General features: G+C 38.2%; 1 protein-coding gene across 3 annotated transcripts in view; it reads left to right on the top strand.

Moving 5' to 3' along the window:
* Nucleotides 1–15745, top strand: part of Ccdc18 (coiled-coil domain containing 18) — a 102893-nt gene that overhangs the window by 14464 nt on the left and 72684 nt on the right. For 2 of the 3 annotated variants that reach the window (XM_087584634.1, XM_087584635.1), the window contains 5 exons: nt 654–750; nt 4471–4592; nt 10514–10805; nt 12809–12930; nt 13632–13777. In XM_087584634.1, coding sequence (XP_087440760.1) covers nt 654–750; nt 4471–4592; nt 10514–10805; nt 12809–12930; nt 13632–13777 — 779 coding nt within the window. The remainder of the gene's footprint in view (nt 1–653; nt 751–4470; nt 4593–10513; nt 10806–12808; nt 12931–13631; nt 13778–15745) is intronic. The other variant, XM_087584636.1, reaches the window with a different exon arrangement.

Below are 15745 nucleotides of genomic sequence, written 5' to 3'. Positions count from 1 at the left end.
CTTTAGAAATGTGTTGTTCAGTGTAAGAATGCTTCTCTCCTCTGTTTTCCAGATTAGGGGATTGAATTGCCTATACATAGGAATTTGTGTATGTTTCAAAGTTGATAAGTATTTATGTTACATTTTGTTTATGTTGCTAGAGTGAGAAAGTTATTGTAGTAAAACCAACCCATCATTTCATAGTAAAGCCTGTTACTCTCTGTTTTGGATTAAAGGAAAATCTACTATATGCTAGGAAAGATGACACAGTTGGTAAAATCTGCTGCATAAATGTGGGGACCTGAGTTTGGATTTCTGGCACCCACTAGGCACGCTTGCATATACGACCTGTAATCTCAGCACTAGGGAGATGGCACCATGGAGGCTCAGAACTCATTGGCTAGCCAGTCTAGCCAAAACAACGAGCCCTGGTTCAGATAGACCCTGCTCCCAAGAAGAAAGTGGAGAACAGTTGAGGTAGAGAGTTGATGTGACCCTTAGCCTCTAGATGCATGTCCGAACACATGGATGGATAGCCATGCACCCATACATAAAAGCATGTGTACCACATACGCGACACACACCCATGCGCGTACCCACGTAGACATATATTTGCTTAAAGAGTCACTTCTCAATGCAGAGAATTCCTTTTATTATTTCTTTTTAAACGGTAGAGCTGAACGACAAAGGAATGAAGCACTATATAATGCAGAAGAGCTGAGTAAAGCTTTCCAGCTGTACAAAGAAAAAGTGGCTGAAAAACTGGAAAAGGTGAGAGAAGTGTTTGTTCAGATTCAGTGTCTTGGATTACTGTCCATCGTTAAAAGTAGATAATACATAGAATGTTTTTACCTCTGGAATAATAATTTTAAGATTTTATTCACAATAAAATAAAATTTTTATTTCAATTGGGAGGTGGTGGTGCACTCCAAAATCCCAGCACTTGGGAGGTATAGGCAGGCAGATCTCTGTGAGTTCAAAGCCAGCCTGGTGTACAAAGCTAGTTCTAGGGCAGCCAAGGCTACACAAAAAAACCCCTCTGATTTGAAAAAACAAGACAAACAAAACCCCCAAACTTTTATTTCAAGTTGATTTTTATTTTGTGCTTTTTAAAAAAAAATCATTAATTTTTAAAAAATTACATATATATTTGGGAGGTGGGTGGCTATATGCACATGAGTATAGGTGCCCATGGAGGCCAGAAGAAAGTCTTGGATCCCCTTGTACTCAAGGTACAGGCAGCTGGGAACTAAACTTGGGTCCCCTCAATAGCAGTGCCTGTTCTTAATAACTGGATTTTTCTCCAGCCCTGTGTATGTTTTGAGATAACCTTTCATGAAGTTATTCAGAGTGCTTCTGCCTCAGCCTCTGAAGAAGCTGGGATTATAGCTACTTGGAACATTATGTCTAACAATATAAAAGGTTCTAAAATATTAGTTAAGGAAGATCTTTACCAATACTTTTATTATCAGAAGAAACTTTTATTGAAGGAAGAGTAAGTACAAGAAAAAAATACAGAGAAAGAAGGAGTAGGTGAGTAGAAGTTGGAATTAGAAAAGCAGAAGCATGAGTTGGGGATTTAGCTCAGTGGTAGAGCGCTTGCCTAGCAAGCACAAGGCCCTGGGTTTGGTCCTCAGCTCTGGGGGAAAAAAAAAAGGAAAAGCAGAAGCAGGAAATTATTGGTTGTATTTAATGGTGGAAATCTTGGACATTAACAAATTGTACAGAGTGAGAGGAAGATGAAAGGTACAACTGTGGACGATCATAAATAGAACAACTTCTGAATATACTGGCAAATGATCAGTTAGGGAACAGTTATCTACAATATATAAATATATAAAATTATTATAATGTTGCAGGTTATTTTGTATTATTAGTATGTGCTAGTTTTAAAAAGATCCTTAAGAAGGTTGCCAGTGTCAGATGTTTCAGATTTGTCAAGAGTAGTGAAGCATGAGACAGCTGCAGTGGGAGAAAGGAAATTTCAGAAAACGTAGCCACTGTTCTGTATATCAAGTGCAGAGGAAATAGGCAGTAGGGAGCAGGGATAAGAGAGAGGAACTTGGCACTAGTTGGGCTATTCAAGATGTTGTAATTGTAGAGAATATGCTTGTTTAGTTTGTGACACCCCCATCACTGCCTGGAGTTGATGATTCTCCTTTCTGAGCTGGTCACCCATACCTGCCCAAGAGCCTCATTCTAACCAAGTACAGACTTTTCCCTTTAATGGAAACATACATACAGATGAAAATGTTTGAAAAGTGCTTTCCATAGGAAAGTTGAGGTATTTTATATTGTGTGTTTTCGGTCTACTGAGATGGGAAGGACTTTGGAGTTACAGGGTGAGCACTTCTCATATGAGATTGAGATGAGAGGGAAAGTAGTCAAAGCCACAGTTTTCAGTGGGAACATACAAAGGGCAAGAGCATAATACAAATGAACAACTGGCTAGACTGCTGTAAGTCCAGCCTCCTGCTGTATGAGGAAGAGTTCAACAAGTTGTCAGTCAGTGGGTTCTAAGGAGAAAGATTGCACTTGCCATTCCTTTGTAGTAAAGTTGTAAATATGTTTTCATTCTCTCTCCACTTTCTTTCTTCCTCTTTCTTTGCCTCTGTCTGTCTCTGTCCCTGTGTGTGTGTGTGTGTGTGTGTGTGTGTGTGTGTGTGTGTGTGCATGTGTGTGTGTGTGTGTGTGTGTGCGTGTGTGTGTGTGCCTGTGCGTGTGTGTGTGTGCCTGTGCATGTGTGTGTGCACCGTCCATAATGCCCATGTGGAGATTAGAGGACAGTTTATGAGACTTGGATTTTTTCTTTGTACCATGTGAGTTCTAAGAGAAAAATCAGGTCATCAGGTCACACTGTAATTGCCCTTTTCACCAAGATAACTTGCTGGCCGGTAAATGCCATTAAACCATATAAAGTATTAATTTTTTCTAGATACTGTAAATTTACACATGAAATAATCAGAAAACTATTTTTGAAAGCCTTTGTGAAGGTTCTCCTGGGAATGTATGTCTTAGAAGGGACTTTCTTTCAGCAAGGTGATATTAGAGGAAAAATACTTTTTGGAAGAATGTCTTCAAGGAAAAAAGATAATGTAATAGATTTTTAAAAATTTACTTAGTGTTAGTAGTTTTTAATTTTGCTAAGTACAACCATGGAGTTGGATTGACATAACAAAGGATAACATAGGAAATGGAATAGGTTCATTCAGTCCTCCACTCTTGCTCCAACCTGAGCATACTGTAATTTATTATTATCATTATTTGTGTGTGCATATGTGTGTTAGTGTGTGTGCATAACAGTGCACACAAGACAATCAGAGGAGAGTTGTTTTTTTTCTTTCCACCTTCATATGGTGTCTTAGTTAGGCTTTTACTGCTGCGAACAGACACCATGACCAAGGTAACTCTTATAAGGACCTTTAATTGGGGCTGACTTACAGGTTCAGAGGTTCAGTCCATTATCATCAAGACGAGAAAAAGGCAGCATCCAGGCAGGCATGGTGCAGGAGGAACTGAGAGTTCTATATCTTCATCTGAGGGCTGCTAGGAGAAGATGCTTCCAGGGAGCTAGGATGAGGGTTTTTAAGCCCACACCCACAGTGACACACCCACTCCAACAAGGCCACACCTACTCCAACAAAGGCCAAACATCTTAATAGTGCCACTCCTTGGGCCAAGCGTCAAACTGTCACAAGTGTCTTTTCAGGCACTATGACAAAACACCATCACCAAAGGCAATTTATAGAAGAAAGCTTTTAGTTTGGGGTTGATGATTGCAGATGGTTAAGAGTCCATGATGGCAGAGCAAAGGCATGGTGACAAACAGCTGAGAGCTCACATTTGGATCTGCAAGCAGGAAGCAGAGAACACATTGGAAATAATGGCAGTCTTTTGAAACTCCAAACCCACTTCCAGTGACACACCTTTTTCAATAAGGCCACATTTCAATAAGGACTTAATCCTTCCCAAAAGTTCCATTGTTCAAACAGGAGTCTATGGGAGCTAGTCTCATTTAAACCAATGCAAATGGGTTCCAGGGGAGGAACTTAGGTTGTCAGGCTTGCATTATTACACAGAAAGTGCCATACCCACTGATCTACCTTGTTTGCCACTTGGATTGCTGTTTCATTGGGAGTGTTTTAAATTTTCAAAAATAACACTTCCGAAACACAGGCATTGAATTACTTTGATGTGCAATCCCTATCTGAATTGTTTGCCTTGTTCATATTTATTAGCCTGAGCATTTTGCCATCTTTCTTGCCAATCTGTTACTGGCCATTAAGCATTTCTGAGTAGGTAGTAACATCTTCCTTCCTGTCTTTTGTGTTAAGTTGTTTCCTTTCACTATAGTACCAGGGACTTAGATATAAGAAATACTTAGCCTATTCCTGTTTCTTTCCAAAATCACTACTCATAGTTTTAGCTTGAAACAAGGTAAAATGTATGAAGTGAAGTAGTATATTCACTTAAAACAATTTTTTGTTTTAGGTTCAAGTTGAAGAAGAAATATTAGAGAGAAATCTTTGTAACTGTGAAAAGGAAAATAAAAGACTTCAAGAAAAGTGTAATCTGTATAAAAGTGAACTTGAAATTTTGAAAGAGAAATTCAGGTACTTTATTATGGAAAATATTTTTGATATGCAAATGTGGCAAAAGGAAACATTTAAAAACACATTTTTTTTTTATTAACTTGAGTATTTCTTATTTACATTTCGAGTGTTATTCCCTTTCTTGGTTTCCAGGCAAACATCCCCCTAATCCCTCCCCCTCCCCTTCTTTATAGGTGTTCCCCTCCCCATCCTCCCCACATTGCTGCCCTCCACGAAACAATCTAGTTCACTGGGGGTTCAGTCTTAGCAGGACCCAGGGCTTCCCCTTCCACTGGTGCTCTTACTAGGATATTCATTGCTTCCTATGAGGTCAGAGTCCAGGGTCAGTCCATGTATAGTCTTTAGGTAGTCCCTGGAAGCTCTGGTTGCTTGGCATTGTTGTTCTTAAGGGGTCTCGAGCCCTTTCAAGCTCTTCCAGTTCTTTCTCTGATTCCTTCAACGGGGGTCCTATTCTCAGTTCAGTGGTTTGCTGCTGGCATTCGCCTCTGTATTTGTTGTATTCTGGCTGTGTCTCTCAGGAGAGATCTACATCCGTCTCCTGTTGGTCTGCACTTCTTTGCTTCATCCATCTTGTCTAATTGGATGGCTGTATATGTATGGGCCACATGTGGGGCAGGCTCTGAATGGGTGTTCCTTCTGTGTCTGTTTTAATCTTTGCCTCTCTATTCCCTGCCAAGGGTATTCTTATTCCCCTTTTAAAGAAGGAGTGAAGCATTCACATTTTGATCATCCGTCTTGAGTTTCATGTGTTCTAGGCATCTAGGGTAATTCAAGCATTTGAGCTGATAGCCACTTATCAATGAGTGCATACCATGTGTGTTTTTCTGTGATTGGGTTACCTCACTCAGGATGATATTTTCCAGTTCCAACCATTTGCCTACGAATTTCATAAACTCGTTGTTTTTGATAGCTGAGTAATATTCCATTGTGTAGATGTACCACATTTTCTGTATCCATTCCTCTGTTGAAGGGCATCTGGGTTCTTTCCAGCTTCTGGCTATTATAAATAAGGCTGCTATGAACATAGTGGAGCACGTGTCTTTTTTATATGTTGGGGCATCTTTTGGGTATATGCCCAAGAGAGGTATAGCTGGATCCTCAGGCAGTTCAATGTCCAATTTTCTGAGGAACCTCCAGACTGATTTCCAGAATGGTTGTACCAGTCTGCAATCCCACCAACAATGGAGGAGTGTTCCTCTTTCTCCACATCCTCGTCAGCATCTGCTGTCACCTGAGTTTTTGATCTTAGCCATTCTCACTGGTGTGAGGTGAAATCTCAGGGTTGTTTTGATTTGCATTTCCCTTATGACTAAAGATGTTGAACATTTCTTTAGGTGTTTCTCAGCCATTCGGCATTCCTCAGCTGTGAATTCTTTGTTTAGCTCTGAACCCCATTTTTTAATAGGGTTATTTGTCTCCCTGCGGTCTAACTTCTTGAGTTCTTTGTATATTTTGGATATAAGACCTCTATCTGTTGTAGGATTGGTAAAGATCTTTTCCTAATCTGTTGGTTGCCTTTTTGTCCTAACCACAGTGTCCTTTGCCTTACAGAAGCTTTGCAGTTTTATGAGATCCCATTTGTCGATTCTTGATCTTAGAGCATAAGCCATTGGTGTTTTGTTCAGGAAATTTTTTCCAGTGCCCATGTGTTCGAGATGCTGCCCTAGTTTTTCTTCTATTAGTTTGAGTGTATCTGGTTTGATGTGGAGGTCCTTGATCCACTTGGACTTAAGCTTTGTACAGGGTGATAAGCATGGATAGATCTGCATTCTTCTACATGTTGACCTCCAGTTGAACCAGCACCTTTTGCTGAAAATACTATCTTTTTTCCATTGGATGGTTTTGGCTCCTTTGTCAAAAATCAAGTGCCCATAGGTGTGTGGGTTCATTTCTGGGTCTTCAATTCTGTTCCATTGGTCTATCTGTCTGTCTCTGTACCAATACCATGCAGTTTTTATCACTATTGCTCTGTAATACTGCTTGAGTTCAGGGATAGTGATTCCCCCTGAAGTCCTTTTATTGTTGAGGATAGTTTTAGCTATCCTGGGTTTTTTGTTATTCCAGATGAATTTGCAAATTGTTCTGTCTAACTCTTTGAAGAAATGGATTGGTATTTTGATGGGGATTGCATTGAATCTGTAGATCGCTTTTGGTAGAATGGCCATTTTTACTATATTAATCCTGCCAATCCATGAGCATGGGAGATCTTTCCATCTTCTGAGGTCTTCTTCAATTTCTTTCTTCAGAGTCTTCAAGTTCTTATTGAACAGATCTTTTACTTTCTTGGTTAAAGTCACACCGAGGTACTTTATATTATTTGGGTCTATTATGAAGGGTGTCATTTCCCTAATTTCTTTCTCGGCTTGTTTCTCTTTTGTGTAGAAGAAGGCTACTGACTTATTTGAGTTAATTTTATACCCAGCCACTTGGCTGAAGTTGTTTATGAGCTTTAGTAGTTCTCTGGTGGAACTTTTGGGATCACTTAAATATACTATCATATCATCTGCAAATAGTGATATTTTGACTTCTTCTTTTCCGATCTGTATCCCCTTGACCTCCTTTTGTTGTCTGATTGCTCTGGCTAGAACTTCAAGAAGTATATTGAATAAGTAGGGAGAGAGTGGGCAGCCTTGTCTAGTCCCTGATTTTAGTGGGATTGCTTCAAGTTTCTCTCCATTTAGTTTAATATTAGCAACTGGTTTGCTGTATATGGCTTTTACTATGTTTAGGTATGGGCCTTGAATTCCTATTCTTTCCAGGACTTTTATCATGAAGGGGTGTTGAATTTTGTCAAATGCTTTCTCAGCATCTAATGAAATGATCATGTGGTTTTGTTCTTTCAGTTTGTTTATATAATGGATCACGTTGATGGTTTTCCGTATATTAAACCATCCCTGCATGCCTGGGATGAAACCTACTTGGTCATGGTGGATGATTGTTTTGATGTGCTCTTGGATTCGGTTTGCCAGAATTTTATTTTTGCATCGATATTCATAAGGAAAATTGGTCTGAAGTTCTCTTTCTTTGTTGGGTCTTTGTGTGGTTTAGGTATAAGAGTAATTGTGGTTTCATAGAAGGAATTTGGTAGAAAAACACATTTTTTTAAATTGTAAATATGGACATTTTAGTAATTTAGAAGGCTTAAGATTTGTGACTGAAATTTTCTAGGTATAAAACTAATTTTAATATAAGACATCTTAATTCTAACACATTTGTAAATGTAGAATAATGCAGATCAATACAGACAAAATGTTTTTGGAGTGTAATTACATTAGCTAGTTATTAAAGATGCTTAAATAGGAAGAAAATTACTCATGAAAAAAATTTTTTTTAATAAAAGATGAAACAGGCTCAAAGAACAGCCATTATTATTTTTCCATAGTAAAGAGGGTAGATTAGGGACTGGTGAGGTGTCTTAACAGATAAAGACTCTTCCTGCACAAATCCGCCATCCGAGTTTGATTGCTGGCACCCATAAAAGAAGAAGGAGAGAACCAGTTCCATGTAGCTGTCCTTCAACACTTACATATGTGCTGCGGTACATGCTGTCCCCAGTCTCTGTCAGTCTCTGTCCCTTCCTACCCCATACACACTAATAATGATGATGAATGAATTAAAAAGTTAAATTAGGTTAAATGTGTTAACTGGGTCTTCTGACTCTGGTGCTCTATATAATAATTTTTTTCATAACTAATAATTTGGTCAACTTTCAGAAGGTAATATTAATCCATTTTTACCATCTCAGACTTAAGGTGGGAAGAACAATTAATATTCTTTTGTCTAATTGTATAATTATAGCACACTTTCCTTAAGGTGGATACATTCAGTATTTTGATAGAGAGATAAAGTTACTAGAGTAATTCCTAGGACCTCATGCTATCAATTATAACATACTAATTATACTCTGATAAAATGCTTGACCACTAACATTTTGTGTTATATTTTATAAAATAACTTTTGAAAAGATTTTATTTTAAATTATGTGTATATGTGTCTGTTTTGGGTGTGAGGTGTTGTGCTAGTGAGTACATTGTCTTTGGAGGTTGGAAGAGGGCATTGGATATCTAGAGCTGGAGTTACAGATAGCTGTGAGCCACCTGACATGGGTGCTGGGATTGGAGCTTAAGTCCCCATACTAGAGTAGCAGAGGCTTTAATTTCTGAGCTGTCTTCCCAGCCTTCATTTTTCTCTTTTCAAAGTACCGATTCTTTGTCCCATTGATTCCTTGTCTCCATTTCAGTAATCTCCTGCCTTCTTTTTCCAAGATGATTTCTCTGTGTAACAGCCCTGGGTGTTCTGGAACTCTTTGTGTACCAGGGTGGACTTTAACTCAGAGATCTGCCTGCTTCTGCCATCCAAATTATGGGTTTAGAGGCCAGCAACTCTATTCCCAGTAATTTCTGCCTGGTTTTAATTATTTATTCTTATCTTTTTATTTTTTTTTTCAGACTTTTCTTTTCAAGACAGGGTTTTTCTGTTTAGCCCTGGCTATAATGGAACCTATTCTGTAGATCAGGTTGACCTCAGATCTACCTGACTCTGCCTCCTGAGATTAAAGACACACAGCACCATGCCAGGCATAAATATTTTTCTTTGCCATTTGTTCTCAGAGGAAATTCAGTCTAGAGACATACAGTTTAAGCAGAAGTTTACTTAGCAAAGCAAAGCAAAGCAGAACATGTACACCAGAGGAGAGGAGAGGAGAGGAGAGGAGAGGAGAGGAGAGGAGAGCAGAGCAGAGCAGAGCAGAGCAGAGCAGAGCAGAGCAGAGCAGAGCAGAGCAGAGCAGAGCAGAGGAGAGCAGAGCAGAGCAGAGGACAGCAGAGCAGAGCAGAGCAGAGCAGAGCAGAGCAGAGGAGAGCAGAGGAGAGCAGAGCAGAGCAGAGGAGAGCAGAGCAGAGCAGAGCAGAGGAGAGCAGAGCATGCACACCAGAGGAGAGTGCAGTGGGTTGTCCTGAGGTGGCAGGGTAAGAGCTCTTGGTTCTCTGTGTGGACACTTACAGATATTTTTGTAGTGGATGGCATATTCTTGTGGGTGTAGTGACCTTTTTTCCCCTGCCAGATCATGGTGAACAGGATCTTCCCCCAATCCTCTTGAAAGTTCACAAATATGAGAGGGGCAGTTGCCAAAACTACAATGTTGTAGAGATCCTTTTAGTGTACGGTGTTTTGTTAGTTAGTTTGCCTGTGTGGCAGTTAGGAAAGTGCCCCGGTGCCTCAGTTTCTCATGAGTGAGAAGAATACAACTGCAGCTTTAAGGACGTTTAACCACAGTGATGCTTAATGCATGCGTACAATCAGGACACAGCTCTCAATAGTTCCCTGCTTACCTCAGAGCTTACTCCTCATCTCCTAGCTGTTTCCATCCTTTCTCCTTTCTTTCTCACACTGTCGCCCAGGCTAATCTAGAGGCGCTGTATAGCTCAGACTCTGCTCTAACTTGGAATAGTTGTTTTGCCTTCATCTCTTGGTTGCTGGTGATACATGTGAGCTACTATGCCTGTCCTCCCATCCTTGTGTCCCTAGGATAAATGCCATTGGGTCATTGTGACTAGTCTTCAGTATGGGCTGTATTAGGTGTACTGGCATTTTGTTGAGGATTTTTGCTATTTTTGTGTAGGATATTGGCCTCTCCTTTACTATTTTTTGTTGTTGTGTCCTTGGTTTAAAGTGAGAGTATATAAATGTGATTATTGAAAATGTGATATTGAAGTGTGTATGGGCTGGAGAGATGGCTCTGAGGTTGAGAGCACTGACTGTTCTTCTAGAGGTCCTGAGTTCAATTCCCAGCAACCACATGGTGTCTCACAACCTCTTCTGGTGTGTCTGAAGTCTGCGACAGTCTATTCACATACATAAAATAAATAAATATTTTTAAAAAATGTGTGCATATTTTACTTTAATGCTTTTTTTCTTTATAGGGAGTTAAAAGAAGACCATTACAGTGGAAAAGAAAAATTAAGGATTATGGCAATGAAAAACTCAGAAGTCATGTCACAGTTAACTGAATCTAGACAATGTATTCTGAAGCTAGAGAGTGAGTTAGAGGACAAAGACGAAATATTACGAGAAAAGTTTTCTTTAATAAATGAAAATCGAGAATTGAAGGTTCGTGTTGCAACACAGAATGAACGACTAGAGTTATGTCAGCAGGATATTGATAATTCAAGGGTGGAACTGAGGAGTTTAGAAAAACTGATATCCCAGATGCCAGTAAGTATGTTTGAAAAGAAGTGTAGCAACCTGACTGCAGTGCAGAAGGAACCTGCCTTGTTGCAGAGCATCATTCTGTGGCTGCGTTCCTAGCTTTTGTTCTTGTCCTTGTTTGCTTAGCCAGTTCTCTTGTGGAGTCCCTATGTCCCTCACACTCACCTTTCTCCTCTTTTACCTTTTCTTACTCTCTGAGATGCATATATAAGAACTACACAGAACTTTTGAAGAGTTTCATTGAAGGATTATGTATGTGTTGAAAATTCATTCCTTTAAAGTGTACTATTGAGCAGTCACTACAATCTAGTCTTATACATTTTTATTATACCTGAAATATCCTTTATGTCTCTTTACAATTTAATGCACCCCACTCTGTGAAACCAATAATACTTTGTATTTCTATGAATTTGTCTTTTCTTGACATTTCATATAAATAAAGTTATAATGGCATGTGGATTTTCTTGTATCTGTTTTCTTTTTCTTTTTTTTTTTTTTTCTTTTTTTTCGGAGCTGGGGACCGAACCCAGGGCCTTGCATTTGCTAGGGAAGCGCTCTACCACTGAGCTAAATCCCCAACCCCTTGTATCTGTTTTCATATTTTGAGGGTCATTCACATTGAGACATATTAGTATTTTATTTCTTTTTAGTTTTGAATGGTATTCATTTGTGAGCAAGTGTCTTATTGAAGCTCCAGTTGGTGAACATTTGGGCTATTTCGCTTTTAGTCTATATAAATAATGCTACTGCGAATATTGGCATAGAAGTCTTCTTGTTAACACATTCTAATTTCTCTTGGATAGATACCTACTAGCAAAATTTCTTGGAAATACAGTAAATTTATGTCATCATGTTTATAATTCTTTCTCTGCATCCTTGTTGACATTTGTTATATGTCTTGCTGGATCCATCATAGTCTATGTGAACTGGTGTTTCATTAATGGGTTTAATTTTTATTTTTTTGATTGCTAATGTTGAACAGTTTTATACATTCTTATTAAAATAGTGTAGAATTTTAAATATTCATGTATGTCAGTGGGATTAGATACATGAAGAACATTGACAGGTATGAAATAAGGTAAGAATGAGAAATTAAGACATGTATGTCACGGTTTGTTTCGCTTAGTAATGGATGATAGACTGCATGGCAGCCTAACAAGTTTTAAAGTATTGTCAGTCATGGAAATGTGAAGCTGAAAGGAGCTTGGAAATCATCAGATTTGATACTGCTGTTTCACTGTGAAAAGACATGGGTGCAGGGGATACCAGTCTAATGGTCAATTAGCAGGAATAGGTCCTAAGCTCCTTGCCTTTGTTTTATCTGCTTTTCTTAGATTTACCAAGATTTTAGTATACTATTTTTCTCCTTTTAAGACAAATATAATACATTTTAAATTGAAATCCTTACTTGTGTTCAGTGTCAAGAATGATTTCACATATGATTCTAAAAGTGGCTACTATGCATGTTTGATCCTTTGTCTTATAAATGTTAAGTCTGATTTGGAAATGTGAGTTTTTTTAATTTCTAGAAAGCAGAGATGGTTATTGTTTCAAGTTATTAGACATTTGTTCTTTTTCATAACTACTTTTTTTTTTTTTTTGGTTCTTTTTTTCGGAGCTGGGGACCGAACCCAGGCCTTGAGCTTCCTAGGCAAGCGCTCTACCACTGAGCTAAATCCCCAACCCCTCATAACTACTTTTTAAAATCCTGTAATATTTTGAAATTTATATGTATTCTATTCATATCTTAAACATTGCTATGTATAAATGCATCTAAAATGACTGCTTAATGAGTTATTGAAAACACTATGTACATAATATAATTTGCCTTAATTATTATGTTTTGAAATGTATTCATATTGATTTATATAACTCAAACATACTTATATATTCTATTTATAAATGCTAGATTGTTTCATAAAATTCATAGTTTTTTGAGCTGAGTATTAAGAAAACAGTTGTATCACATATGTACTTTAAGTTATGAATGTTTGTTTTTATACTTGCAGTTAAAAAGAGAAATAGTTGGCTTTAAGTCCTCTCTTTCTAAGCACCAGATGAATAGTGTTTCTAATAAGGACAAATGCATTGGCTGCTGTGAGGCAAATAAGTTGGTGATTTCTGAATTGAGGTATACTTTTCAGTTTTTAAAGTTACAGTAAAAAGAATGTTTTGTTGGTCTTTAAATTAAGATGGTTAGTTAATTAGCTTAACAAATAAAAGAAATTACAGAGAATCTTATAAAAATACTGGCTGCCCAAGTTAAAATTGATTCTTTTTTTTTGTGTGTGTGGTTGTTTTAAATCTATTCTAAAAAAATTTACAAGTTGTAAATCCTTTGACCCTTTGCCAGTCCCATATATGACTTTTACTAGCTCATATGGGTCCCATAGTCAATTTTACTAGCTTTTATTATGTTTTTAAAGTGGCTGAAGCAGTTTATAGTCCAGTTAGTGGGTTGTGAGAACCTTCATGTCTTAGCTAGGGCATGGTGATGCATGCCTTTAATCCCAGAATTTGGGGGGGCAGGCCAAACAGATCTCCAAGTTCAAGGCCAGACTGGTCTACAGAGCAAGTTCCAGGACAAGGGCTACAGAGAAACACTGTCTTAAAAAAGAAAGAAAGAAAGAAAGAGAGAGAGAGAGAGAGAGAGAGAGAGAGAGAGAGAGAGAGAGGGAGGGAGGGAGGGAGGGGGGGAGGGAGGGAGGGAGAGAGAGAGAAAGGAAGAAAGAAAGAAAGAAAGAAAGAAAGAAAGAAAGAAAGAAAGAAAGAAAGAAAATTAAAAAAAGAATCTTAAGCAATAACTTCCTGGCTTCTTTTCTTTTGTGCTAGGATTAAGCTTGCAATAAAAGAGGCTGAAATTCAAAAGCTTCATGCAAATCTGACTGTGAACCAGTTGTCTCATAGCATTGTTGCTTATGACAGTCGAGAATGTAGCAGAGTAAACACTTTAGAAACAGAACCTGTAAAACTAGCTGGTGAGTTTATTACATTGAATTACTTTAATAAATGACAATTAGCTTTTGTTGATAGCATTTAAAGGAAAAGATTATTAATTGATAATATTGAAAACATTTAGTCTCCTATTAATACTTACGGTTTGTAAAGACAAGAATTATTGTGTAGTTCTTAGACTTTGCATTGTTTAAAAAATAATATTGCTGCAACAGAATTTATCCAGTGGTGTACGTCTTTCAAATATGCAGCTGGGTTGCTGAGCATGGAGCACACACCTGTAATTCCAGCACCTCGGAGGCAGAGGCAGAGGCAGAGGCAGAGGCAGAGGCAGAGGCAGAGGCAGAGGCAGAGGCAGAGGCAGAGGCAGAGGCAGAGGCAGGTGATCTCTGTGAATTCAGTGACAGCCTGGTGTACATAGTCCAAGGGCAGTCAGAACTACACAGTATAACCCTGTCTTAAAAAAAAAACCCCGGGGCTGGGGATTTAGCTCAGCGGTTAGAGCGCTTACCTAGGAAGCGCAAGGCCCTGGGTTCGGTCCCCAGCTCCGAAAAAAAGAACCAAAAAAAAAAAAAAAAAAAAAAAACCCCACAGATCTCTATCTCTATCTCTATCTCTATCTCTATCTCTATCTCTATCTCTATATCTATATCTATATCTATATCTATATTTGCTTGCATGCAGTTGGCTTGCATGTTTGTTTTTAAGTATGTTTATACAGTTGTTACCATCACCATAGCTGAAACATGTAACATTTTTATCAGGCTCCTTTATAGTCCTTTTCAGTTTTCTTTAGTTTTAATTTTCTGTTGTTGCTTTTCAGTGCTGGGGATTGAGCCAGGGACTGAACTGTATTCCCAGCCCTTTATTAAATTCTCTTAAAAGTGAAAGCTGTTCTTTTCAGATATAAGTACTTAAGGGGATAAACTTTTCTTTAAGTAATACTTTGCATTCTTCTAGTTTTTATGTCGTATTATCATTTTATACAGTTTAAACAAATTCCTTCTTTAGTGATTGAATCTTGGGCTTTGTGTTTCTAAGTCTGACTTATTTTGCTTAGTATTCAGAGATTTTCAAAATATCTTTAAATCAGTAGTAGTCAGGGAACATATTTTATGTAATTTTCTTATTTATTTTTTTAGTAGTTGTTATTCAGCCCAAGGCTTTATGTAGGCCTGGCTGGCCTGGGACTTGCTATGTAGACCAGTCTAGGCTTGAATTCAGAGATCTGCATCTCATTCTGCAGAAGTTTGTGCATATGAGTGCAGTTGACTACAGAAGCCATTAGAGCATATCTGATTGGGGCTGGATTACAAGCATTAGGAGTTGCCTGGCAGGCGTGCTGTAAGACCTCTTAGCTGCTGAACAGTCTGTCCAGCCTCTCTCTCTGTCTTTTAAAATATCAGTCATACTAGGTTTATAGTTTTAGTTTTACATTTTCTTCATACCTGATGAGTTTCAGTATTTTCTTGTAGCAAGTATTGAAAGAGTAGTATTAAAACCTTCAAATATATGTGATTGTTGGCTTGTGTGTTGTTTTAGGTCTGTCAGCAAGGAACCATTCTAGCCCAATCTTCCTCCCCTACAAGCAAATAGGAAAAAAAAATACACTGTTTTAAAACTGAGGCTGGCCTTGAACTAACAATGTAACCAAGATGGCTTTGTCATAATACTTTGTTTTAATTGCTCTACTCTCCCAGTTCCTCCCTGTGCTCCCTGCACCTCTGGCTAGTTCCTCCTGTCCCTCTTACACTTCCTCAGCTCATGCATTCCATTAACATGCCCTCTTCACTCCCTTATTCTAATTTCTGTGATTTACACATGTGTGTTCTGTACTGTCACAAACATTTATAATCGAAATCTGAGTTGTACATATTAGAAGAAAAAACATGGTTCTTGTCTTTCTGAGTTTGGCTTATTTCATTTAACATTATCATCTTCATTTGTACCCACTTTCCAGAAAAGGACGTAATGCCACTCTGTGCCTATTC

This window comes from Rattus norvegicus, chromosome 14, assembly GCF_021556685.1.
Source record: "Rattus norvegicus strain SHRSP/BbbUtx chromosome 14, alternate assembly SHRSP_T2T, whole genome shotgun sequence".
Classification (NCBI taxonomy): Eukaryota; Metazoa; Chordata; class Mammalia; order Rodentia; family Muridae; genus Rattus; species Rattus norvegicus.
Note: the sequence above shows the minus strand (reverse complement) of the source record. Positions and strands in the feature narration are given on the sequence as shown.